Source organism: Lampetra planeri, chromosome 28 (genome assembly GCF_965212315.1).
Source record: "Lampetra planeri chromosome 28, kcLamPlan1.2.h2, whole genome shotgun sequence".
Taxonomy (NCBI): domain Eukaryota; kingdom Metazoa; phylum Chordata; class Hyperoartia; order Petromyzontiformes; family Petromyzontidae; genus Lampetra; species Lampetra planeri.
Genome location: NC_136134.1, coordinates 348,661 through 375,350, shown reverse-complemented (window position 1 = coordinate 375,350; position 26,690 = coordinate 348,661). Strand labels below are relative to the sequence as shown.

General features: G+C 43.9%; 1 protein-coding gene across 1 annotated transcript in view; it reads left to right on the top strand.

Annotated features, from left to right (window-relative positions):
* GIGYF2 (GRB10 interacting GYF protein 2) overlaps positions 1-26,690 on the top strand; it is a 133,940-nt gene that overhangs the window by 10,939 nt on the left and 96,311 nt on the right. Inside the window, exons 2-7 of the mRNA XM_078607599.1 lie at positions 4,850-4,902; positions 8,010-8,139; positions 17,813-17,908; positions 19,100-19,211; positions 23,179-23,287; positions 24,481-24,524. Of these exons, the coding sequence (XP_078463725.1) occupies positions 4,862-4,902; positions 8,010-8,139; positions 17,813-17,908; positions 19,100-19,211; positions 23,179-23,287; positions 24,481-24,524 (532 nt within the window). The 5' untranslated portion in view covers positions 4,850-4,861. The remainder of the gene's footprint in view (positions 1-4,849; positions 4,903-8,009; positions 8,140-17,812; positions 17,909-19,099; positions 19,212-23,178; positions 23,288-24,480; positions 24,525-26,690) is intronic.

Genomic DNA, 26,690 nt, shown 5'->3' with positions numbered 1-26,690 from the left:
GGAGGGAAAAACCGAAGGACCCGGAAAATAATCAACATGACCACGGGGAGAGAGACATGCAAACTCCAAATAGACAGGCGTCAGGGTTGGGATCGAACCAACGACCTCCTGTATAGCAGGTGAGGTTGTTCACATCTCGCCACTGTAGCACACTACACACACACAAAATGGAGAGCGACTCAACATCCTTTATTACAATAGCAAGGGTAGACATCATGTAGAATTAGTTAAACAAAGAGGAAGGGGGTGAAAAAATTAAAATGAAAAACAACGACATTTTTACCTACGTGACTTTACCAAATAAAACCAAAGAGTATGGATTCTTGCAGTTACGGAAACTTCAAATCTAGAAGGAAGGGGGTGATCATTCCATACCAAGGAACGCAAAGCGATATTTCCGCTCAGGTTGAACGCGGTTTTGCGCAACACAGTTTTTCTTGTACATTTTTTCACCAGAAAAAAGAAAGCAACGAAAAAATACGTCATTTCACAAAGCCAACACAGTCAGTAACTGGGGGGGGGGGGGCCCAAGTGTGATTCACAGACTCGGGTTCACGCTTCTCTTTGAAGGAACTTGAGTTTCGTTAGTGAACGGCGGTTTCTCATGGTCGTCAATTGAACCTTATGGCGGGACCCCGGGGTCCTGAATAAACGGAAGCCAAAATCTTAATTAATACAAATTTTGCTGACTCAGTCCCACCGCGCACATAAACGCCGCAACCCACCTGGCGCGGATCATTCTGTTGTCATATCGTCCAAGCGCAGCGAGGACGATATGACAATCCTATTACCTGCAGATATTTAACAGATGAGATGGGTTGCACTGTTAATTCCTCCTGTTTCATAATACTTCTCTTCTCCGTATGCATCTGTGCAGATAGGTTTCTTTTTTTTGCGGTTAAGCCGTAGTCTCCACATACCGCTCGTATCAATACGGATAAGAGGAGCGGCGACCCACTACTTTGTAGAGTAACATTGTATAAACGCTTGTTACAGAATGAACAGCGCATTGAAAACATGTCCTATTTTATGTACTGTTTACCAAGTGTGTTCACAAATGCACACTGAGAAACACGATGATTGACAAAGGGGTGTAAAAAAAATTTTCGATAGTGTATTTAAATAGAGGTACTGCAGGTAAGTCGATTTCAATTTTAAAGGCATAATTTAACAAGACAACACTTGCCACCATCCTTCAAACCCATTGGGGAAAAAGAGCCTAGTTTGTGTTTACATTTTAATATGTTTATGGCGGTGTCCTGCCATAAGGTTCAATTATTAAATTGCCAAATCTAATGAGATAGCGATTTCATAACGAGGGCCTTTTTTCCACAGTCCGAATAAAACTTGGGGTTTTTTAAGAGGAAGTAGGATATTTTGGGGTCAACAGAACCATTAAGTATTTCTAAGATGTATCCAAGTGAAACGTTAAATTAAACAGAGCCCAGTGGATGTTTCTACATGCAGAATGAGTTCAAGATTGCATCAATATAAAGGTCAGAATGGTGAGTATTGTAGAAAGCATCCAGTGCAAAGCATATAGCTGAATGGTACAGTGAGTTGAGCTTATTTAATACAACTGCACAAACCATCTGATAAACGAGATCATGGTCATCAAAAATTGAAAGTATTGCTCTTGCCATATCTAAACCTAGAATAGATGGTGTGCAGTTAAGTATAGGAAGCCAATTTTAATCTTCGCAATGTAAGCAAAGTGAGTGAAACTTAAATTTAGAGTCTCTAGAAGCCCAATTATTTTTACTCCACCACTTCTTGGATGTGTTTATTATCTAGAGGCATAATCTGATTTGGAAACATGGCAGGATTTCTCTTATTTGAAAAATTATTACTTTGGTTTTATTCGCATTCAGAACCAATTTTAAGGAAATAAACTGATGATGAATTCGGTCAAAATCATTTTGCAATTTAAGGTCCTGTATACCTATTTTGGTGAACTTACACCTACCATTATTGGTTTATTGTCAGAAATTAGTTTGACAATCAGAGTAAGGAAGTTGACTTCCCAGATCATTTACAAAGAGGGAGAATAAGGTTGTTCAAAGTATAGAGCGTTGTGGAACTCCGTAATTTTTTTTTTCAACTGGAGAAATTGAGGCTTTTGAGTCTTTTTAGTATAGTCACATGGCCGACTATACCGAAGGGTTTGGACAAGTCAATGAATAGTATCATAGAGTGTTGCTTATTGTCCAGTCTATTAAATACGAAATGTAAGGAGTTGAGAAACCACGGAAGTTGTGCAATAATGTTCGTGGAAGCCTCATGGTTTAGGGTAAAGCAGACAATTTTTAGAGGTGTAATTGTTAATTGGGGCCTAGAGAAATTTCTCAAATATTTAGATTCGTCGTGATAGGATTGAAATTGGCCACTATTTATTTGGGTTGTTTGTAGATCCACTTCTTAGAAGGGGATGAATGGGTGTCTTGGAATGGAGTGCATAACTCTGAGGTGAATTTAATATAACAGACTGGCCCTGACACTTCAAGACAAGATTACAGGGCACATCACGACTATGTGACCAATTGGATGACTGGAGCAATGGCGAACAAAAGAGACTTGGTGAAGCTCATGCAGGAACTTGCCAATTGATGACATTGGCACAGGCTTGGAACATATCACTAGGAGCAATGTACCTGATGAGAGATTAACACCGTTGACAACCACCTAAGCAGGACTGGAATAGATCCATAAGGGTCGAGGATATAATCAGCCATAATCAATCCACTGCTGGATGAAGGCCTTCCGAAGCTGCCGTGACCTTGCAAGGTCTTGCTGCCACACCATTATTATTCTTGACCATCATCCCTTATAGTGATGTAGCCTGCCCAAGTCCACTTTTTTAAGCGTTTGGATGTTCTTATTAACCTGCGTATGTTCTCTAATCCATGGCTTCCTCTTTCTCTCAATGTAATCCCAAGCATGCATCTCTCTGCTTCTATGTGAACTTCAACATTTTCATTATATATTAGTCATGAATTACTGTTTTTCTGAACAATTTATCATACCCAGACATGGTTCTATGATGGAGTTATACAGTCAGTCGTCTACTTACGAACACAATCAGTTCCTGGGAACCGTTCGTAAGTAGAACGTTTCATCATTCGTAACCCAAAAATTACTATTTAAATGTCTATAGGTCAGTGTTCTGAAATGTGTTATGGTTCAACATGGAAGCATTGTTGAACTCATGAGAAGAAATATTGTACATTTGCATGCAACACTGTAAAAATACTGTATTAAATAAAACAAAATGAGGTAACAAATAGGGAAAAAATGCGTTTTATCTTCACTTACCTTGCGTCCTAATGCTGGCTTGCTTGTCAGAAGGGGCACAATGAGTCACCAAAATTGCACACATACGGGGCACGCGCGCATGCACACACACATAGACACAAAAGACAAAGGCACACGGACAGACAGAGGGAATACGCACTCACACAGACACACTCCAACGACAATGGTCTCCCATATAGCCTTAACAGATAGTTGGAGAGCCAGCGCCTGTGAAGGCAGGCGCGACACACGAGAGGGTTAGTGGGCAACACTGCCCGGCCACCATTGACCACCATTGACTCCCCAGTGGCGATGTTTACACACTGAACCAGGTTCTCATTTGATGCTTAGTCGAACTAGAGGAGGCCTAGGACCCATGCAGATAATCGTCATTGGTGTTTGTCATGAGCGGAAATGAAACTGTTTGCCGGGTTCGTAGCGCACATTGCACTTGTGCTCCCCACACACACACACGAGGGCAACGCGCGCACGCACACACATGCACGTCCACACACACACTTTCACATACAGATACTCACTTTCACACACACAGACTTTCACAAACACACGCACACTTACTTTAACACGTGCGTGCACACACACAAACACTCCCAGCGCGAGGCTGACTCATTACATCTTGCGGAGGATCACTCCACTGAACAAAATAGTTCCACGGTTCAGTTTGCAATTGCGAGTTAGTGTTTAAAGTAATTTAAAAAAAATATGTTTCATGGAAGTTGGTTTGTAAGTGTGGGTTTTTGTAACTTGGATATTTGTAAGTCGAGGACTGCCTTATACTGCTAACAAAATACTTTAACGCCTGATGTTTACATCAGTTTGTGAATGTGCATTTGCTGTATTTGTGTGTGAAATTATTTGTACAGTCGAATCTCCCAATGAAGCAGATGCTCCCTGAATGGATTGGCTATCACGGTCGTCTTTATTCTATGCCAATGGTTGTTACCAGTACAGTAATAAAAAATGCTAAGCCATTGATGGCCAGGTGTCTCTCAGAGGTCAGAATGCTAAGCTGGCAGCACCGAGGTCCTGGTTGAAAATTCAGGCAGCTGCTTATAATTACACCGGTTACCAGTGACTGAAAAAAGCCCTCACAATAATTGGCATCTGTATATATTCTGGAGAAATGCCAGCTATGAAAGTAAAACATATCTTACTGTCATGTGCCAAACATTTATCTCTGTGTGGGTGGAAAAGGGTTTCCCCCTACTGTGTGGAACAGAGGTAACGTAAAGGGATCTCAGAGACAGCTATCTGAGATTGATTTCCATGTTCCCGTTCTCTCTCCACAAAGTGCCACGCTGCTCTGTGAGAGATTTGAATTGTTGTTTGGTTTCATGACGTAATGTCCAGCCCCCAGTCGGGCAGTAACATTTGGCAATGAGTGCTGACATGTAAACCTCTCAAAAGTAATTGAGACGTAACCATGGAGAAAATATCGCTCCTAATAGCATTTAAAAGTAAAACTAAACTTGAGTTAACCCGAATATAGGAATTTGTATTTGTTGTTTACATATGGAAATGTGTATTCTGTCCTCAGATAACACAAGCGATGGCTGCGGAAACCCAGACACTCAATTTTGGACCAGAATGGTGAGCACTGTTCTGTGAACTCGTTTATTGGGTGATAGAGATCAAGATGCAAGTACATTTTTTTACATTAAAAAAATGTTACACATTTATCTGTGTATCCAGCCAGGTTAATTGGTTTCATTTGGTTTAAAAATTAAGATTGCTGTGATTTTTGACTCTTGATATGAATAAAGATTAATTTAGTTGCCCATGAATAAGCTTTCATACCTTATTTTTTTGATGGAGCTTTCACATGCTTTCAGCTTGAATATGTGTGTAAAATTCGCTTTAGAAAGTTAATGTCATTTATATTCAAATTAGCATGAAGGCGGTGCTGGTCTCCAAATTAGCATAAAGGCAGTGCTAGTCTCCAATCTACGGTGCAGGTCTCTAATTTAGCATCAAGGCGGTGCTGGTCTCCAATCTACAGTCCTGAACCAGTGGTGGAAATTTCTCAGTTCTACAGCGAGTCTGTCCAGATGACAACCACTATCTATGGGATCTTTTTTGCAAGTATCAAAGTATGTAAAATGAGAATAGGTTTTACCCTGTCTGGCAATAAAACAGGACGTGGTAAGATGTTGAAACACCAAATATATACCTTTTTCAAGGTATCAAGTCTGCATGCTCTGATAATATATGCATTGTCTTTTGAAACTGATTGGCTAACATCAGAGACAGTCTTCTTTATGGCCTTGTCTCACCAATGTCAGACCAGAGAACGCCAATAGGCAAACATTACAAATACAAGTGTAGAGTAGTAGTTAATGATGTTACGTCATGCTCACCCTCCGGTGCGATGACGTAAGAGAGTGACGTCATGCACGGCGGGCAGAACGGTGACGTCATGCCCCCCTGGGGTATTTAGGTTGGGACCCGTGACTTGTTCCAAGTCGTTGTAGGAGTCCGTGATCGTGTGAAGATGGATGTTGGAACCAGGGTAGGGGGAAATTAGCGCCAGGATAGAGCAGCCTGTGTAAGTGCTAGAAATTCCCAGTACCCTTCCCCTGAGGTGTAGAGTGCGGCTAATTAGAGATGGGAACATGTGCCTGCAGTGGGAACAGCCCAGCCGCTGCCGAAGGAAGGCTAGAGGGTTAGAGCCCCACCTCATCGCCGGGCGGTGATGGGCGAGCCCCCGCCCGGGGCAGACGAGGGGAAGCCGTGCCGGGGGGTTAGAATAATGTGAGATAGTTCACGTGCAGGCCAGAGTTCTGACGCGCCCCCTAACGGGTGCAGGCGTTGGGTGTGGAGTGTAGGCAGTGAGCGGGCTGTACTCAGAGTGTAAGCAGAGTCGTGTGTGAAGAAGAGTGTTTAATAAAACAACTGGCGCAAGCCCTTACATGATGCTCCATCTCCGTGTGGATCTACAAGTCTCCAGTGGTGTCATGGTCAACCACACAACACAACTATCAAAGCATTTATAGCTCGGGTTGAGCAATTATATCGAGAGGACCTTTTTTGCCAGTATCAAAGGATGAAAAATTAGAATAGACTATGGCAGGGGTCGGCAACCAAAATAACAAGAAGAGCCATTTCTTTCCAATTCGGTACAAAATTCAGTATTTCAAGAGCCGCAATGCATCTGAGTACATACTGTACATACGTACATATCGACAAGAAGCAGCCCGTAAAGAGCCGCATGCGGCTCCGGAGCCGTAAGTTGCCGACCCCTGGACTATGGGAACCTCATTTGCCAGTAAAAATATGATAATTGGTTCTTTACCCTTCTATCTGGCAACAAAACTGACACCTTTTTACAAGGAGTCATGTTTGCATAGACCGCAATACCTGCAGTCATAATACAAACAAAAGAACATAACTCTGATAATTATTTTGTTTGTATTATAACTGCAGGTATTGCGGTCTATGCAAACATGACTCCTTGTAAAAAGGTGTCAGTTTTGTTGCCAGATAGAAGGGTAAAGAACCAATTATCATATTTTTACTGGCAAATGAGGTTCCCATAGTGTAGATGCTTGCCCCGAGCTCTCATACTCTGATGGTGCATTGTTTTTGAGTTGTGCGCCTTTTGGCGTCATCTGGTCCAACCCATATGAGACTAGGCTCTAAGGAAAGCTGTCTCGGGTGTGGACCAATCAACTTCAAGGACAGTGCACATTATCAGAGTTATGTTCTTTTGTTTGTATTATGACTGCAGGTATTGCGGTCTATGCAAACATGACTCCTTGTAAAAAGGTGTCAGTTTTGTTGCCAGATAGAAGGGTAAAGAACCAATTATCATATTTTTACTGGCAAATGAGGTTCCCATAGTGTAGATGCTTGCCCCGAGCTCTCATACTCTGATGGTGCATTGTTTTTGAGTTGTGCGCCTTTTGGCGTCATCTGGTCCAACCCATATGAGACTAGGCTCTAAGGAAAGCTGTCTCGGGTGTGGACCAATCAACTTCAAGGACAGTGCACATTATCAGAGTTATGTTCTTTTGTTTGTATTATGACTGCAGGTATTGCGGTCTATGCAAACATGACTCCTTGTAAAAAGGTGTCAGTTTTGTTGCCAGATAGAAGGGTAAAGAACCAATTATCAAATTAGAATAGGTTTTACCCGGCCTGGCAATAAAACAGGACGGGGTAAGATGTTCAATCAAGTCTGCATGCTCTGATAATATATGCATTGTCTTTTGAAACTGATTGGATAACACCAGAGACAGCCTTCTTTATGGCCTTGTCTCACCAATGTCAGACCAGGGAATGCCAATAGGTGAACATTACAAATACAATACTAGTTTCAAATAATTTATAGCTCGGGTTGTGCAATTATATCCATAGGACCTTTTTTGCCAGTATCAAAGTATGAAAAATAAGAATAGGTTTTACTCTTGCCAGAAAGGATAAAATCTTTTCTTATTTTTCATACTATGACAACCACTGTTAACATCTCCACAAAGTAGTAATTATGTTGTGCACCCTGGAAGGATGATGGGCTGAGTTAACCCCAAATCAGGATTTGAACTCACAACCTTCCGATTGAGAGCTGCTCGCTCTACCGCTGAGTCCCCTGGCTAATTTTTGCTTTCCAGCATAACAGCCATATATATAGTAGCCATGTTATGGTTAAACGTTCATTGCACGAGTCTCTACATCAACACTGATGGTCCCTTTTCTCACAGGCTGCGTACTTTGTCAAGTGGTGGGAGTGTCACCTCCCCTCCTCCTTCACCGGCCTTACCTAAGTACAAGCTAGCTGACCATCGGTATGGCCGAGAAGAAATGCTTGCACTTTACATCAAGGAACACAAGGTATGTTACAATGGTCTTCTGTATCAGTATTGCTCTGCAATGTTAATTTTCTCTTCCGGAACTAAATATTCAGCTAGGTTGTAGCTCCATTGAAGGGTTAATGTAACTATCCAAACTGGACCAAAAGTACACGCAAAAACACACATCATATATGAACACATATACACAACACAAAAGACAAAGAGTCCCCATATATCTTCTTGGTTCTTTCGGTAAAGTCATGTAGAAGGGAAGTAATAAAAGAATAAAAATAAAACATAATAAAACAATTCTCACGACGTTTCGGCCACAACGCAAGCAGCCGTCATCAGGTGAAAACCAGGTCTGTCGAGGCGATAGCGTCTGAATGAAACAGCACACGTGCTTGGAGCATATATATAAGCTGGGTTGGAAGGGGGGAAAAAGGCGCCTTGACAAAAGAATATGCATATCAAGAGGAATTTAGCATATTTATGGGAAATGCAGGTATGTGATTAGTACTAATGCCCGTGCATTATGCAGGATTAGCAGCATCAAAGGGAAGGGATATGGGAAATGCAGTTTGTGATTAGTAATACTTATGCCCATGCATTATGCAGGATTAGCAGCATCAAAGGGAGGGGATATGGGAAATGCAGGTATGTGAATAGTACTACTTATGCCCGTGCATTATGCAGGATTAGCAGCATCAAAGGGAGGGTATAGGGGTAGCATTAATAAAGGGAAGGAGTGTTAATAGTATGTAGCTGCAGTAACTAAAACCACCACGTAAACAACTAAAGTATAAACTACATAGTATCATCAGTATACTAAATATACTCTTCAATAAGCTGAGTTACTAACAGTAAGTAATACATTACAATTCTACGTCGTAAAAATATATAATATGCTTCCATCTAAACTTTATTCTCTTACATCACACGAGTCTACACCGTACTATATACTGCCATAGACAAACCCAACATTAAATTAAATACTGTATTGCTATAAACCACCCTATACTTTATACATTGTAATATTACACTGTTTTATTCTACCCACCCTAATGTATATCACACTGCTGTATATTGACTATACAATTACGATACTATATATCAGAGGTGGGACAAAGTCATTGTTATGCAAGTCACAAGTAAGTTTCGATTTAAAGCTTTCGTGACTGCAGGGATTCATCTTCTTGGTTCTTTCGGTAAAGTCACGTAGAAGGGAAGTAATAAAATAATAAAAATATAAAACATAATAAAACAATTCTTGTTTTATTACAATTCTTGTTTTATTATGTTTTATTTTTATTATTTTATTACTTCCCTTCTACGTGACTTTACCGAAAGAACCAAGAAAATCACAAGTAAGTCTCAAGTCTTTGCTCTCGAGTCCCGAGTCAAGTCGAGGCAAGTCCAAGTCGAGTCTGAAGTCATCAAAATCATGACTCGAGTCTGACTCGAGTCCAAGTCGCATGACTCGAGTCCACACCTCTGAGGTGGGACAAAGTCATTGTTGTGCAAGTCACAAGTAAGTCTCAAGTCTTTGCTCTCGAGTCCCGAGTCAAGTCGAGTCAAAGATGAGGCAAGTCCAAGTCGAGTCTGAAGTCATTAAAATCATGACTCGAGTCTGACTCGAGTCCAAGTCGCATGACTCGAGTCCACACCTCTGCTATATATTACTTTGTACATTGTATTAAGCATATAAATGTTATACTATTTGTTATTATACACTGTACCATTGACCGTCGTGTGAAAGATACTAAGAGGAAGCAACGAAATATGTCAATGGGTGAGTAGTGAGGGGGAAACTTGCAGCGGAGCAAAGAATCCATTCCCTGCGGAGAATACAATGCCAGTGAGTGGAACGCGGTCTGAAAGTCACCGTAAACGTGAACACAATCAGTTAAGATCCGAAATGGTTTATTACGTCCTTCCAATGATTGCTAAGCCAGAATCTATCTTCTCGGTTGAAAACCCGGTTGGCATCCCTCCGTAGAGCAGAGAACCTACGGAAGCGCAGAAGGAAGAAAGAACAAACTAGAACTCGATTCTATAAAGATCCCTTCAAGTTCCTTAAAAGTCTCTTCACGAAGGAAAAAAGTGGAGTTCTAAAAACAACAAAGAAAGACCTAGAAGAGCACCTGAGAACAACAAACTTTGACTCAAAGCGACATGAACATCTGGCCATCCCATCAAATATCTCACCCATTGAACCCCCGGAATATCATATTGAGACCAGCCCTCCGACATGGAAAGAGGTGGAAAACACAGTTCGAAGGGCAAGAACAGCATCAGCCCCGGGGCCAAATGGAGCCCCGTACAAAGTGTATAAGAACGCACCAGACGTCCTGAGGTTCCTCTGGAGGCTCATGAGAACAGCTTGGCAAAAGAAGATAATACCCAAAGTGTGGCGTAGGGCAGGCGGGGTCCTGATCCCTAAGGAGAAGGATGCAGTGAACATCAGCCAATTCCGCCCAATCTCCTTACTGAATGTCGAGGGTAAAATCTTATTTAGGGTCATTGCCCAGAGGATTGCCGAGTACCTGCAAAGGAATGCGTACGTCGATACATCTGTACAGAAGGCAGGAATATCAGGGTTCTCTGGCTGCTTGAAACATTCCAGCATGATCTGGCACCAGATCCAAATGGCCAAGGTGGAGAAAAGGGACCTCCATGTAGTCTTCCTCGACCTCGCCAATGCATTTGGCTCTGTGCCCCATGAACTCCTGTGGTCTGCCTTCAGATTTTTCCACATACCGGACACCATCACAACCCTGGTGAAGTCGTACTTTCAGGATCTGCAGTTCTGCTTCACCACCTCAGAGTTCACCACCTCATGGCAATGCCTGAATGTAGGTATAATGGCGGGATGTACCATTTCTCCATTGGCATTCATAGTGGCAATGGAGGTTATCATCAGATCCTCAAAATGGGTTGCTGGTGGACAGCGAGTCGACTCTGGTTTTCGCCTCCCTCCACTCAGAGCCTACATGGACGACATTACAACATTGACCACCACTGTCCCATGCACCAGGAGACTGCTCAGAAAACTCGAGGAGAACATCAGCTGGGCCCATATGAAGATTAAACCATCCAAGTCACGCAGCATCTCGATTGTGAAGGGAGTACTCTGTGACCTGAAATTCTTCATCGGAGATGACCAAATCCCAACAGTGTCTGAGCAGCCGGTAAAAAGCCTTGGAAGGTGGTATGATGCAAGCCTGAAGGACAAAGACCAGGTGCAACAGCTGCACAAAGACATCAGTAGTAGCCTACAGTCCATCGACAACACCCAGCTACCTGGAAAGTTAAAGGCCTGGTGTCTGCAGTTTGGTCTCCTACCCCGGGTGTTGTGGCCCCTAGCAGTGTATGAGGTTCCAATCTCAACAGTGGAGAAGATGGAAAGAGGAGTCACAAGCTACTTAAAGAAGTGGCTCGGAGTTCCACGATGCCTTACCACAATAGGCCTCTATGGAGATGGTGTCCTCAAGCTGCCCCTCACCAGTCTAACAGAGGAATTCAAGTGTGCAAAAACCAGGCTCCAGATGACACTGAATGAATCTCGAGACCCAGTGGTGAGCAACAACGCGCCGACCTTGGCAACTGGGCGCAAATGGAGGCCAGGAAAAGCAGTCCAGGAGGCAACAGCAGCCCTCAGACATGCTGACATTGTGGGTCATGTTCAGCAAGGGAGAGGATGCCTTGGGCTAACTAGCCGTGCTGCGTGGAGTAAGGCCACTGCACCAGAGCGGCGGAAGATGGTAGTGCAGGAAATACGCCATCAGGAGGAGGCTGCAAGGTGGGCCAAGGCAGTCTCTATTGCCAAACAGGGACAGTGGACTCGATGGGACAGTGTGGAGAAGAGGAAGATCAGCTGGAAGGATCTGTGGGCCATGGAAGCGAGGCGGTTGAGCTTTTCCATCAGAGCAACATATGACGTCCTTCCAACACCAGTTAATCTTCACCAATGGTATGGTGAAGATCCGGACTGTGCCCTCTGTTCCATGCCAGCCAACCTCAGGCACATTCTCACAGGATGTAAAACAAGCCTCACCCAAGGACGCTACACTTGGCGTCACAACCAAGTCCTTAAAAATCTTGCGTCCGCCCTGGAGGACAAGCGAGCTGCCACCAACTCCCTACCACCCCCAGCAGCATCACACCCCTTACGGACGACCTTTGTCCGCGAAGGGGCTAAACCACCGAAGAGCGGCTCTACACCAATGGAGCGAGACCAGCTGCGCTTGGCCCGCGACTGGAAAATGCTAGCTGACATTGGCCGGAAACTTGTGTTTCCTCCGGAGATCGCAACCACCACCCTAAGACCTGACATGGTGCTCTGGTCCCGTTCGCTCAAGAAGGTCTTCATCATTGAGCTCACAGTACCCTGGGAGGACTCAGTAGATGAGGCTTATGAGCGAAAACATCTGCGCTATGCCGATCTAGCTGCCGAAGCACGACATCATGGCTGGAACACAGAAGTCCGACCAGTGGAGGTGGGCTGCAGAGGTTTTGTGGCAACATCTACAACCAGACTGCTTAGAGACCTGGGAATTAAGGGCCAGAGCCAGCGTTCGGCAATCAGAGCTGTATCAGAGGCGGCAGAAGGCAGCAGTCAGTGGCTCTGGATGAAGAGGAAAGACCCCAGCTGGGCCCCAAAGTGAGAGGGCCAGGAGGTATGCAGTCAACAATGCTTGACTCAGGGAGGAGGACACCCCTGCCATGCATAGTCCCATGGGATGTTGGCTATCAACAACAAGGCAACTCCTATGACTAATTGGGAATGGGACGCAAGCGTAGGATTGATCACCCTGTCGCTGGCCGCCTTTGGGGAGGGTGTATAGTATGAAAGGCCGAAACACCCTAGGAACCAAAGGTTCACTACTGACGATGCGCTCCCCAAATTTTACCAGGCTCACTGTTCATGAACTCTTGGAAGTGCTTGCACAAAGGATAGTAACATCTCATCCTGTGTTCTTTGGAATCTGTGTTTGTATATGTGGATCGCCTCATGAACGAATCTCTCATGGTAGCCAGATGGCTTGCAGAGAACCTCTGTCTTGGAGAAGTCAATATCATGTGAGCCCACTGAATTGTAACAGTGATCTGCCACGGCTGAGGTGTTTGTCCTACCGTGTTTCAAGTCTGCTTTATGTTCACGGATGCGGTCCGAGACATGTCGTTTGGTTTCTCCAATGTAACTGCTACCACAGAGGCAACATGTCTCGGACCGCATCCCTGAACATAAAGCAGATTTGAAACACGGTAGGACAAACACCTCAGCCGTGGCAGATCACTGTTACAATTCAGTGGGCTCACATGATATTGACTTCTCCAAGACAGAGGTTCTCTGCAAGCCATCTGGCTACCATGAGAGATTCGTTCATGAGGCGATCCACATATACAAACACAGAGACAATTTCAACCGGGAAGATGGATTCTGGCTTAGCAATCATTGGAAGGACGTAATAAACCATTTCGGATCTTAACTGATTGTGTTCACGTTTACGGTGACTTTCAGACCGCGTTCCACTCACGGGCATTGTATTCTCCGCAGGGAATGGATTCTTTGCTCCGCTGCAAGTTTCCCCTCCCTACTCACCCATTGACATATTTCGTTGCTTCCTCTTAGTATCTTTCACACGACGGTCAATGGTACAGTGTATAATAACAAATAGTATAACATTTATATGCTTAATACAATGTACAAAGTAATATATAGTATCGTTATTGTATAGTCAATATACAGCAGTGTGATATACATTAGGGTGGGTAGAATAAAACAGTGTAATATTACAATGTATAAAGTATAGGGTGGTTTATAGCAATACAGTATATAATTTAATGTTGGGTTTGTCTATGGCAGTATATAGTACGGTGTAGACTCGTGTGATGTAAGAGAATAAAGTTTAGATGGAAGCATATTATATATTTTTTACGACGTAGAATTGTAATGTATTACTTACTGTTAGTAACTCAGCTTATTGTAGAGTATATTTAGTATACTGATGATACTATGTAGTTTATACTTTAGTTGTTTACGTGGTGGTTTTAGTTACTGCAGCTACATACTATTAACACTCCTTCCCTTTATTAATGCTACCCCTATCCCCTCCCTTTGATGCTGCTAATCCTGCATAATGCACGGGCATAAGTAGTACTAATCACATACCTGCATTTCCCATATCCCCTTCCCTTTGATGCTGCTAATCCTGCATAATGCATGGGCATAAGTAGTACTAATCACATACCTGCATTTCCCATAAATATGCTAAATTCCTCTTGATAGGCATATTCTTTTGTCAAGGCGCCCTTTTCCCCCCTTCCAACCCAGCTTATATATATGCTCCAAGCACGTGTGCTGTTTCATTCAGACGCTGTCGCCTCGACAGACCTGGTTTTCACCTGAGGACGGCTGCTTGCGTTGTGGCCGAAACGTCGTGAGAATTGTTTTATTATGTTTTATTTTCATTATTTTATTACTTCCCTTCTACGTGACTTTACCGAAAGAACCAAGAAGATGAATCCCTGCAGTCACGAAATCTTTAAATCGAAGTCCCCATATAGCCTAAACAGAAATTCCATCAATCTTGCGGAACCCATCCAGCAGACCAGGATTGCCAGTGCACACAAATGCCACCCTCCCTCAGCAATTCGTTTGAGAAGTCATCTCTGCCTGGTCCTTTGCTTTGGTCTCAGGTTGTGGATTGCAATTCAGACTTCAGCAACAGATGGCACATCAGCCAGCCACTCAAAGGGAGTGGATAATTCTTCCAATATTTGAGGCACGGTTAGCCCCAGCAGGGTAAACCCCACCTTTCCCCGTGGTGTTGTCTGAGCTGAGGGGTTTCCCCTTCATCCTCATAAATGCTCAGCAAATCTGCATACCTGTTTGTGGGGGATAGAGAATGGATCACTGTTCATTTCTTTAGTGGTGGTATTAGGTGTGGTGTTGAAAGTTACTTTTTTGATGGAATTAAAGAGTGATTTGTGATCACACCCTACTCGGGCAGTTTCCATCTCAGCAACCCGTAACCACCAATCATCCTTCCAGCAATGCACAGCTTTCTCTTAGTGAAGGCTGTGGTAAGCTTCCACATTCTCGGACGTGGGATATTTTAGACGGTGGGAATGGGCCTGCCGATTTCTCTCAACTAGCCGGAACACTTCTTCCATCAGCCAGAGTCTCTGAGGACCACGTACCCAATGATACACAGCAAACACAAAACACTCCTCCATACACAAACACATTTTCAACATAGACAAAAGATAAAGATCCCCTGTATACAGTGAGGGAAAAAAGTATTTGATCCCCTGCTGATTTTGTACGTTTGCCCACTGACATAGAAATGATCAGTCTATAATTTTAATGGTATTTGAACAGTGAGAGACAGAATAACAACAACAAAATCTAGAAAAACGCATGTCAAAAATGTTATAAATTGATTTGCATTTTAATGAGGGAAATAAGTATTTGACCCCCTCTCAATCAGAAAGATTTCTGGCTCCCAGGTGTCTTTTATACAGGTAACGAGAAAATCTGTGGAGGGAGCTGAAGGTTCGAGTTGCCAAACGTCAGCCTCGAAACCTTAATGACTTGGAGAAGATCTGCAAAGAGGAGTGGGACAAAATCCCTCCTGAGATGTGTGCAAACCTGGTGGCCAACTACAAGAAACGCCTGACCTCTGTGATTGCCAACAAGGGTTTTGCCACCAAGTACTAAGTCATGTTTTGCAGAGGGGTCAAATGCTTATTTCCCTCATTAAAATGCAAATCAATTTATAACATTTTTGACATGCATTTTTCTGGATTTTTTTGTTATTCTGTCTCTCACTGTTCAAATAAACCTATCATTAAAATTATAGACTGATCATTTTTTTTGTCAGTGGGCAAACGTACAAAATCAGCAGGGGATCAAATACTTTTTTCCCTCACTGTAACTATAACATACTTTTAGGACAAATGCTGTTAGTGAGTACCTATGAAGGCCAGTACGTCAAACGAGCAGGTGGGTGGCCAGCACCACGCCCGGCTACTTTTGTATCCCTAGTAGCAATGTTTTCACACAACACGAAGTGCTAATTTTAGGCTGAGTCGACCTAGGGCATGCCCACAACTATTTCACTGGTGTTGGCCGTGAGTGGGAAACGAACTCGGGTCGCTGAGTTGGTAGCGCAGCGCCCTAACCGCTACACTACCACTCCCCATACCACCATATACAACACACGCACAGCTCGTACAGTCATGCTCTACGTGTTGTAATGTTGATAAGTTCTACTCGAATGTGCCAATGAGTCGTCATGCCATGATGAACTACTGTAATTATGGAGTCGCTTTATTTGCCTCCTGCTCACTTCGGCACTGACTTCCATCAAAAGTTGTTTGCAAAAAAACGAATTGAACGGTATTACACACGATTGACGGTCATGTAATCAGTCCAGCACAGGAAGTCACAAATCTAGGTGTCGTCTGTGATCCCACATTGGTCCTTCAAGGCTCATATCAAAAAGATCACAAATACTTCATTCTTCCATATTTGAAATTTCGTCCGTATCTGATCCCTTCTCTCGGGCGCAGATGCAGAAAAGCTGCTCCATGCCTTCATCTCATCTTTCATTGACTATTGCGATGTCTTATTACTCCCTGGCGTGGCTAAGAAAGTGCTGATCAATTTGCAGCATGTTCAGAATGCGTTGTGAGCGTGTTAACCAGAACACCTTCACATCATATTGCACCGTGTTGGCCTCCCTGAACTGGCTTCCAGTTTCACATAGAATTTAGTTTAAAATCCTATGTTTAACTTACAAAGCGGTGAACCATCTTGTCCCAGCCTTCATCATTGACATGCTGCACCCATATATCCTCTCAAGGTGGAGGCTTCGGTCTATGGGTGACCGATATTTTTCCCTTGTAGGCCCTCATGCTATGAAACGCTCTTCCACGAGACATCAGAGTCTGGATATTTTAAAAATGTGTCTTAAAACCTATTTATATGCTTCCGCTTTTTAACTTTTAGTTCATTTAGTAAATGGATTATTAAAATGTATTTACAATATAAGAATTTTATCCCGAGTGTCTGCTGCTGCTGTGTCCTGTACAGCACTTTGAGATCCTTGATGAAAAGCGCTATATACATGTGTAATGCGGGCGTAAACGACCTCCCGGAAGTGACGTCATGGGGGGAGGAGTTACGTCACGTGGGGGAGAGGGTTCAGGTCTATAAGGGGGGAAACCAGAAGCAGTAGGGGAGTGATCGGAGACTGGGAAAGTGTGAGGCCACGCAGGGCGAAGGGTGAGAGAGAGGGTGGCGAGATCGCCACACACACACGGGCCACGAGGATCGGCACCGTCGGCCAACGGTGACCGACCCCGGGGCAGCAGGAGCAGCGAGGAGGCTGCGGAGAGCAGCGGGTCTGCAAGGGAGGAGTTGGGCAGCGGGGGTCTGCACGACGAGACAGCAGCGGGTCTGCTAGGAGGGAGTTGGGCTACGTGAGCGACAGCAGCCTGGGGCTGCAGAGCGAAGAGTATATAGGGGAGTGCCGTGAGGGAAAAGAGATCGAACCCAAATAAAGGACACAGGACAGAGAGAGAAGCGTCCGAGTCTTTTATTACACATGGAATGATTATTATTAATATACGTTCATGATTTTAATGAATGATGAAAATGTAAACATGTATTGCCTTTCCTTATTTGCTTGCTGTGCATACAGGTTCCAGAGGATTTGATGGACAAGGAGTTTCTGCCCATTCTTAATGAGGAGCCCCTGCTGCCACTTGCTTTGGTGCCATTCACAGAGGAAGAGCAAGTAAGAATCTTTATATCGCGGATCAGTCATTCACAAATACAAGTGCATGGGGTTGCGAGTCCTAGAAGAGAGACGTTTCTCACGTGGAGGCAAAGCCTCCTGACACTGGTGACATGTATCGTCTTGCCTGCCGTGCGCTTTCATTGAGTGGTCATCTCGGTCACACTGATGTGACATCGATTTATTGTCTTGTGACTTGGTGCCAATAGTGCAATATATCACGCTGAATGTGGTTATAAGTGAGACCTTTCTGCCTCCCCGTTTGGCTCTTTTGTCTGATTATAAGATGCATTTAATTTCAAGCTGCACCCTACGGCAAGGATTGCCTTCTCCCCTTGTGGGCTTATACAAGTCCTCATCCATCAGCTATTGTATACTTAAGGCACTTGGACCAACTCGCACGACCATTTGTGTAATATAACAACTGAAACCATTGCACGCACTTGGTTCCACAAGGGCAACCCACATACCTTAGGCAACGCTCTTGTGTTGGTAGATTAAAACCTCGAAATTAACAGCATAGTGGTTGTTTTTGCTCAAGTTGAATGTTATCTTGTTTAACCAGGTGAGATAACTCAAGAGACCAAGGTGAGTCTCCTTTGGAAGAATGACCTGGGTCCCCAAAAAATGATTAAAGCTAAACAAACAAAACAAAGTACAGCAACAAAGTAAAGCAATAAGACCAAAAATTAAATCAGAAGCACGATATGACATGAAGAGTTAATATTACACATATAAATCACAAATCGGCTCGGGCAGATTACTTCCATATTTGTTTCAGAACAAATTACACAACTAAGCTACATCAATATTAAACAAATATAGGTTGACTATAATACTTATATTTAAACAAACTAGGATATATGTCAAATGCTTTAATTTTGATTTGGTTGTTATTGCCCTGATTGATAATTACTTCATTTTTGCTTTAGTCATTTTGGTGACCCAGGATGCCCTTGCAGATTAGACTTATCTTGGTCTCTTTATTCAACTGATTACATAAAGCAAGCTGAACACGAAACAGCCTCTGCTACGAAGTGCTCAGCGTGCCGAGTCGGCTTGCCCTGCCGGCCCCACTGACGCTTTTGAACGAACCATCTATTGTCTGCGCAAATTGCGGTGTTGACGTGAGGGTTGTCTGATCCTCGCAGGAACGACTAACACTTTGACACGTCGTGTCTCCCACCGTAGAGAAATTTCTCCATGTCGGTGAACAGTGCGGCGGTGCTGAGGCTCATGGGGAGGGGAGGAGGGCCCGTGGTAGCAGGGGCTCCGAGAGGTCGGGGCGTCACTCGGGGCAGAGGTCAGTGGGCGCATGAAACCACCATGGCATGGTAACCCCCCATACCCCCACGTTCTACTCTTAGGCACCTGCCACTGAGGCATGGGGTTAACTTCTGCTCTTTATCACCTGGCATTTGGAATTTGGTCATCCTTTGCCACAATTTCTTTACCGCTCTCAACGTTGGTCGACACTTCTTTGTTTGAAGGTATAACACTACCACCGTATCACCAACTTCCAGCTGTTATGAAACCACCAGTACTTGCTGGCTAGGAACTTTTCAAGTTGCTTTGTTAATTTTCAGCTCCATTCAGTAATCATCGTCGCCATCAGCCATTCTATTTCCACTGCTAGTTGAACGCCTCCCCACACACCGTCGCCATCTCTCACGGTCTACTGCTGCTACTGTTCATCTACCTACTGCACATTCACGGATCTTGTTGCTCCATCTCCGTGGTCGTCTTCCTCTTTTCACCCACTTTTCTGCCCTTGGATGCTGTTCCATCAACAGTCTTGTCCGTTGTAAGCCCTTTCATCTTGTGATTTCCCTCCTCGGCAACACAGCTCCGGCTTTCATCACGTCGAGGGCACAGATGTTAAAACCCTGTCTTATATTGGAAAGGGGCTTCACACCCCTTCGTCCTCTCCAGCTTCGGAAGGATTTTTATTCCCTTGTATTTAAAGGATCCATAACCTTGGTTGGTCCTTTGGGTGAACCTCCTTTGCGTCCACTTTTGATCCACTTTAGGGTTGTCTACAATTCAAACCCCTTGTAAACAAGTGATAAAACTTAGCAAAATTCTGCTCAGCAACATAGATATATCTAGTATAAAATAATAATAAAATATTTTATACAAGAGAACTCCATTTAGCCGCGGCCCTATTAACCACTACTCGGATTGTCTGCGGCAGCTGTAGGGTTTGGGGAAACTCGTATCCGTGGCCCCTGTTTATATTATCTGCAATTTTACTATTTATTTTAGTGATGCTATTTCGGAATACTCACTTTTTTGTGGATGAGAGGATTCATGCTGCTAGTACCAGGGGGTTATCCGCGATTTATTTTACAAAAGTGTGCCGTTATCACGGGCGGCACTTTAATTGAGACAAAACAGACAGGAGTACCCTCACGGAGACACGAACAGGAAGAGACATACACAGAGATGCTGAAACAGACAAGGAGACACTCACAGACTGGGAGACACAGACACGAAGAAATTTCCATGCAGACATGGAGATGCACACGGAAACAGAAACGCAGAGAGGCATGGAGACCGACACAGAGACGCACACAAATACAGACAAAGATTCACCATATAGCCTTAACAGACCATACTCTTTGGGTCTTTTGGTAAAGTCACATAGATAGAAAAATTATAAAATAATAAACAATCACGACGTTTCGATCCCAACACAACCAATCGTCTTCAGGTGAAAAAATACAGCAGGCAGACTGCCGAGGCAGGAAGAAATATAGCGAGAGAGCGACTGCAGCCAAAGGTTATATAGGTTTGAGATGGGTATCACCCAAGGGTAAGTGGGCGGGGCTAGAGATGGAATTTGCAAGTAAATGTAAGATCACAGAGCTAGGTATACCTCGGCTATTGTGTTGCTAGAGATTAACATGTCAATCTGTTAATTTAACCCACGGTTACGGTGCTGAAGAAGCCATTGTATTGCTCGAGATTAGAGATTAGCATGTCAATGTGAGATGGCTCCCGCAGCAGCGGCTGTGTTAATGAGAGACATTCAGCCTATTAAACAACGAGCGCCACCGCCGCATCGAGGACAAGGGAGCAGCAGCTATGTTAGTGAGACATTTAGCCTGTTAATGTAAAGGCATTTAAAAAAGTAATGTAACTCGGAGAGTCGGAAATAACTGCTAACATAGGCAGGTACGATGGAAGCATCACAGCCAGTCATGACTTTACCTGGTTAATAACATCCTTCCAATGATTGCTCAGTTTGTACCCATCTTCTCGGTTGAAATTGTGTCTGCGTTTATATATCTGGATGGCTTCATGAACAAATCGGGTCTCCGATCACGTGGTTGCCTCGTAGGACAGAGAGCTTCAGCTTGAGACGTAGAGCTTCCCGCTTGTAGATGTTGAGCTTCCAGCTTGTAGAATGCAGCGACCCCGGTCCCTCTCAGGAACCCGCCTTATATCCCCCTAAGGTCGGGGCCGCTCTGACCTCGGCCCCGCCCGCCTTCTCGAGCATTCTCGTTCCTTCTCGATCCTTCTCAAGAGCTCTCTCCGGACACGTGATTACCCACTAGCCCCTCCACCTGGGGCCCCCTGTGTGGACATTCCGGATCACGTGTCTACGGGGTCAACCAGAGTGCCACGGCCCGGGACAACCCTGCCCCTGGGCTGACACTCACCCCCTCCCCCTCGGGGGAGCCCCCACCACACGCTGTGCGTGGTGCCCGCACTATCCCAGTGCTCGCCAAGCCCCGCTAGTGCTGGTATTACACACAGTCACCCACACGGCGCTGTCCACGATGTAGGAACATCGAACGGCACGACCCTTCCGGGCCGGCGCCATACAGTGACATCTCTGATGTCACTACACAGACAGACAAGGAGACACAGAAATGGGAGACACGGAAACAAAGACACGAAAACAAAGACACATACACAGAGAAATGCACACCCAGACATGGGGATGCACACACAGACATGGACGCACAGAGACACGGAGATGCACACAGAAACAGGGAGAAACGCACACACAAACATGGAGGCGCACATGCAGACATGGAGACACAAAGACACAGACAAGGAGCCACAAACAAAGACCTGGAGACGCACAAAAAGACAGGGAGACGCAAAAGATAAAGAGATACACAAATGTACAGAAAGAGACGACAGAGATGATGACAGAGACTTGGGCACGACATGTCCCTCACATTGTGCGCCTTGTGTCGTCATGTCTGTGTCTCCATGTTTGTGCCTGTCTTTGTTTATGTGTGTCTATCTCCCTTTCTGTTGTTCATTGTTCACTTTTCAAAGGCACTCCGTTCTCTTATTCCCTGCTTTATTTTTATCATTTGGATCCTGATCCACCTTCAATAACTGCCATAAATACACATTTATTCTGCCGTGTTTTGTAGTTATGTTCGTACAGTGCTTTACTTGTTGAGCAAATTTGTTTAACATTACGTTTTTTTGCTCTTATTTATCTTTCATTAACTATGTGGCCTTCGTGAAGTTCTTCAGTGATATTTTGTTATTCACTTTTAATTCAAATTACTGTCATTGGTAAATCTGACATGGCTAAAACTGTCTGTTTATTGTTCAGCATTTTTATCTTCCATCTATAGATTTTGAATGGGAGAAAGATGTCTTCTGATATTGTGTAACACCTTATCTGACTGCTCTTCTGATTTGTGTTTTGTTTCTCCTGTCATGCAAACTCAACGTGGCCGTCACTTTATTAATAATTCTAGTAATGTCTCTACATTGTTTTAATTGATCCCTTGGTTGGTGAGAGCTTGGATAACTGCTTCAGTTTGCACTGAATCAAGTGCTTTTTCATAATTTATTAAATATAACCAGGCCTAATCGCATTTGTTTTTAGGATTTGATTGACCTTGTGTATGTGGGCATTGGTGCCAAAGCCTTTGCGATATACAGCTTGCTCATATGGTTGGTTGGCCTCTAAACCTCCGTAATTCGGTTCCCTAAGGGCTTTGTTAACAATATATATCGTTGCGATTGGATGCCAATGGATCTGTTATTCTTTAATAACTTCATCAATATTGCTGGAGTCCGCATCACAGGATGTGAATCAGTCTAGGGGTTATTATCATTTTACATCGATTGTATGGAAATGCAATCATCCCAGATGTGTTATGCTACACTTATAGTACGATCAAACCAAATGTCATTTTATCTTTAGTGTCCACTTTGTGGCAGAGAATCTCCTCAATGAGAGACTGCATTGACGGCGTTGTGCTAATTGTCTTTGTCGCTCCCGTTTATAGGGCGAGGGAGAGGTGAGCCAGGTTTCTACCAAAGAAGTTTCGATGAAGTGGAAGGAGGGTTTGGCAGGGGAGCTCGAGAAATCAACCGCAGCCAGAGCTGGGAGGAGCGGTAAGTGCTGCACCAGAGAGCCTTCGCGAGACGTTAACTGCCTCGCCTGGTATATAGGTCGTGGGTTTGATGCCGACCCTGACACCTGCTATATATTTGGAGTCGGCGTGCTCTGGTTTTTCCTTCCACATTTGGAAACATGCACTTTGAGCTTGGGAAAGGCGCTTTATAAATAAAATGCATAATTATTATAACATTTCCACATGATAAGCCACTTTGTTGAGCTACCATTTGTGGCCAGGTCGCTTATGAAAAAAGCTATATAGCTCAGTGGGCCTTACCTGGTAAAAAAATATAGATCTACAAGAGCAGTAATACATTTTCACTTATTTTTTCCGTTGACCGATTCATAGTATGTGGTTAATGGTAGAGAAACTTTTCCCAAAGCCTGCTTGCTTCCATAGGTGGTCAGTTGGACTCTAAAAGTTCCCGTTTTCTCTTCCTAGTGATTTCCACAATCAGTTTATGTACGTGCAATAAAGCGGGTAATGGGTTTGTAATTTTTCAAGTCGAAATTTATGTAGCTGTATGAATGGGATAACGATTGAGATATTCCATTTCTAGTTATTAAACGTAAATGTCAGTTTGTGCAATTTACCTCCACCGGACGTCCACTCTGCTGATTCCCTGTTTTACTCAAATCGCACCTTAAGGCGCCACTTATTTTTAAGGGCTTTTCTACTTCTTGAATTATTTGCTTTCGGATTGGATGTTATTTGTGTGAGCCTGCATGTACAGCTTTTTATGATCTGCGGGTGAAAAGCGCTTTAGAAGTATAAATATATTTAAAAATTATTCATAAAAAAAGTAAGTGGGCTTGGGCAGGATAAATTGCTGTAATGGGTGATGAAGGCCAGTGGTCGTGTCATAAGGATGAGAGTTGTCACCTTTGAATCGTTTTGGTGGCTGTGGAAGCTATCTTATGAAGCTAGGCCCTATAGTGGTGATCTAAATAGTCCTCAGCAGCACGATGCTGTAGCTGCAAGCGTCTTCGTGGTAACATTTTGCCATTTAGGTGTCTTGCTTTTTTTTCAATCACGAGTGCAGGAAGAATGTAGTTGTGATGGATCTCCTTTGCACACATCTTTAATGTTTGTCTTTTGAAAATAATGAGTAGTTTCTCTACATGCCATCCATGTAATTGGAAAGGGTTATTGATATTCTTTTGGCATGTTGTGCTTATCTGGCAACAGAGGTGGTGACAGAAGATTTGAGAAGCCAGGCCGACGCGATGCCCGTGAGTAAACATGTTTCTAACTTGTGCTACAATATTGACTATGTCGTGAAGGACTGTACACATGAGGTTGTGCATTGCCTTCATGGGGTACACATTTTTACACGTGTGGTTTTTATTTAGGCTCACTAAAACATTGTCGAGGACACTAAATAGGTTTGTGGTCTAGATATGAGCAGGTGCAATTTGGCATACAATTTCAAATGAAACCCCACAAACTCACCACATTGTTCATTGATGCTGTCTTATGAGGAGCACATGATAAATTGATCTTCTGAGCGTTGTCCCTACTTGAGGGTAGAAGGCTTAGACTGATAGACTTGTGGTTGAAGATTGTACTTTTCGCTCTAGAGCGTTGAGAAAAAAATTGACATGTGAACATTTTAGAAGTGACGCAGTTTTTCATTTGCAAATGGGTAGCAAACAAACCCTGAAGTAGTATATATATAAATATACAGTAAACCATGGCTATTTGACATTTATCCAGACTAATGACATAGTAATATTACGAAAAGAAATGTACTGTCAAATGTAGAATACGGTAAGTCGTCTCTTTACATACAATGCATAACACAGTGCTTCCAGAACACGGTGCTTCTATTCGGGAACGCTTTTCGCACAACACGGAACCCGCCCGATATAACGCAGCTTCTGAGTGGTTGATGATGAATAACTTTCTTGAGCTGCGCGGCTGACCGGTTATGATCCAGTACACGGAATTATACAGTACATGGCATAACCTTCTTCTCAGTTCTCTGTCTCTCCATGGGATAACTGCAAGCTGAGTTTACAGTGCAAATGTGAATCAGTACATTAATTTCTCGCTTGGTGCGTTTTTCGCTTGACGCGGAACTTTTGAGGAGCATGTCTGTCGCATTAAATGAGGGATTACTACGTTATAAAATATAACATGCATAATCAAAACACAATAACATGTTATATTGTTTACAATGCGTAAAATATGTCATTTTTGTGACATCAACACCGATACATGGGAAGCTATGGCAAGAGGAAGGGAAAACTGGCAACATTCTGGGTTGGCTCTCGGAACCTTGATGTCAAATGTCTTCAGTGGTGAAATAATCGCGAACGTGCGAAGCGGGGTGACAGCCACGGCCTTTGGTTGTGGCCCCACAAGTGTCTGTCTCTCCAGGATCAGCCTTTACAGCCATGCTAGGACATGTCATTCAAACTGGGTCAAGCCTTTCAGCATAGTATGCTGTTGACAGAAGGATACCGTTGTCTATAAATGTGTTGTGTGGTAGAAAGGACGCTGAAGCCGGTCGTGTAGGGGCTGACACCAAACTGTTTATTCAGGGCTTATGCCTAACTCGGGGGAAGGGGTTAACGCCACAAGAGTTCTTAACTAATCTCCCCAGGGCAAGGGTACTGGGAGTTCCCTACACCTTACCAGGCTATCAGGCTCTTCCCACAGCACTGACCGAGGGTTCAGCCAACTCGGCCAGTCGGGTAAAGCAGCTCTTTAGCCTGGCTCTCAACCCTCTATCCTGGAGCCCCCTACTTTCCTAACGCTCACTCCTCCGATTCCCGGCGTAGACCCCGTCTACGTCACGGGTCTTCCCTTAAATACTCCGGGTGGCATGACGTCACTTTACCTTGACGGCATTCCCCCCGAGGCGAGTGTGACCTGACGTCAGCACTCCACTCAACAAATGTACCTGCTGCAATACGGGTATGGTACAGGCTATTTTTCTTGTTTAACGTGAGGCTGGGGTTTCCCCAAGGGGTTCATACCACTGAAAGGGTTCATACCACTGAAACTTGCTTCATCACTGAAAAACACCCAACTCCCTCCCCAAGTAAATATTTTGGGTTGGACGCAAAAGCAGAGGTGGTGTTAGAGTAGTGTGTGCTCGCACACAGATAGGTACACTCCCTAAAGTTTTGACACCAAGACACTACCCCCCTTACTTTGGGCTTTAATTTTTATATTTTTTATGAATAGATTATTTAACTCTGCCATGGTGTAATGGTTAGCATTCTGGACTTGCAATGCAGAGGTCTTCGGTTCAGCTTGATTTCTTGGCATAGGAGTGGAAACAATGGCGCAAGTTTTGTAAATCTCCCCACCTCTGTCCACCCAGCAGTACAAATGGGCACAACATAGTTATGTGATTGACAAGTCACATGTGGTGGGGTAATGTGTGG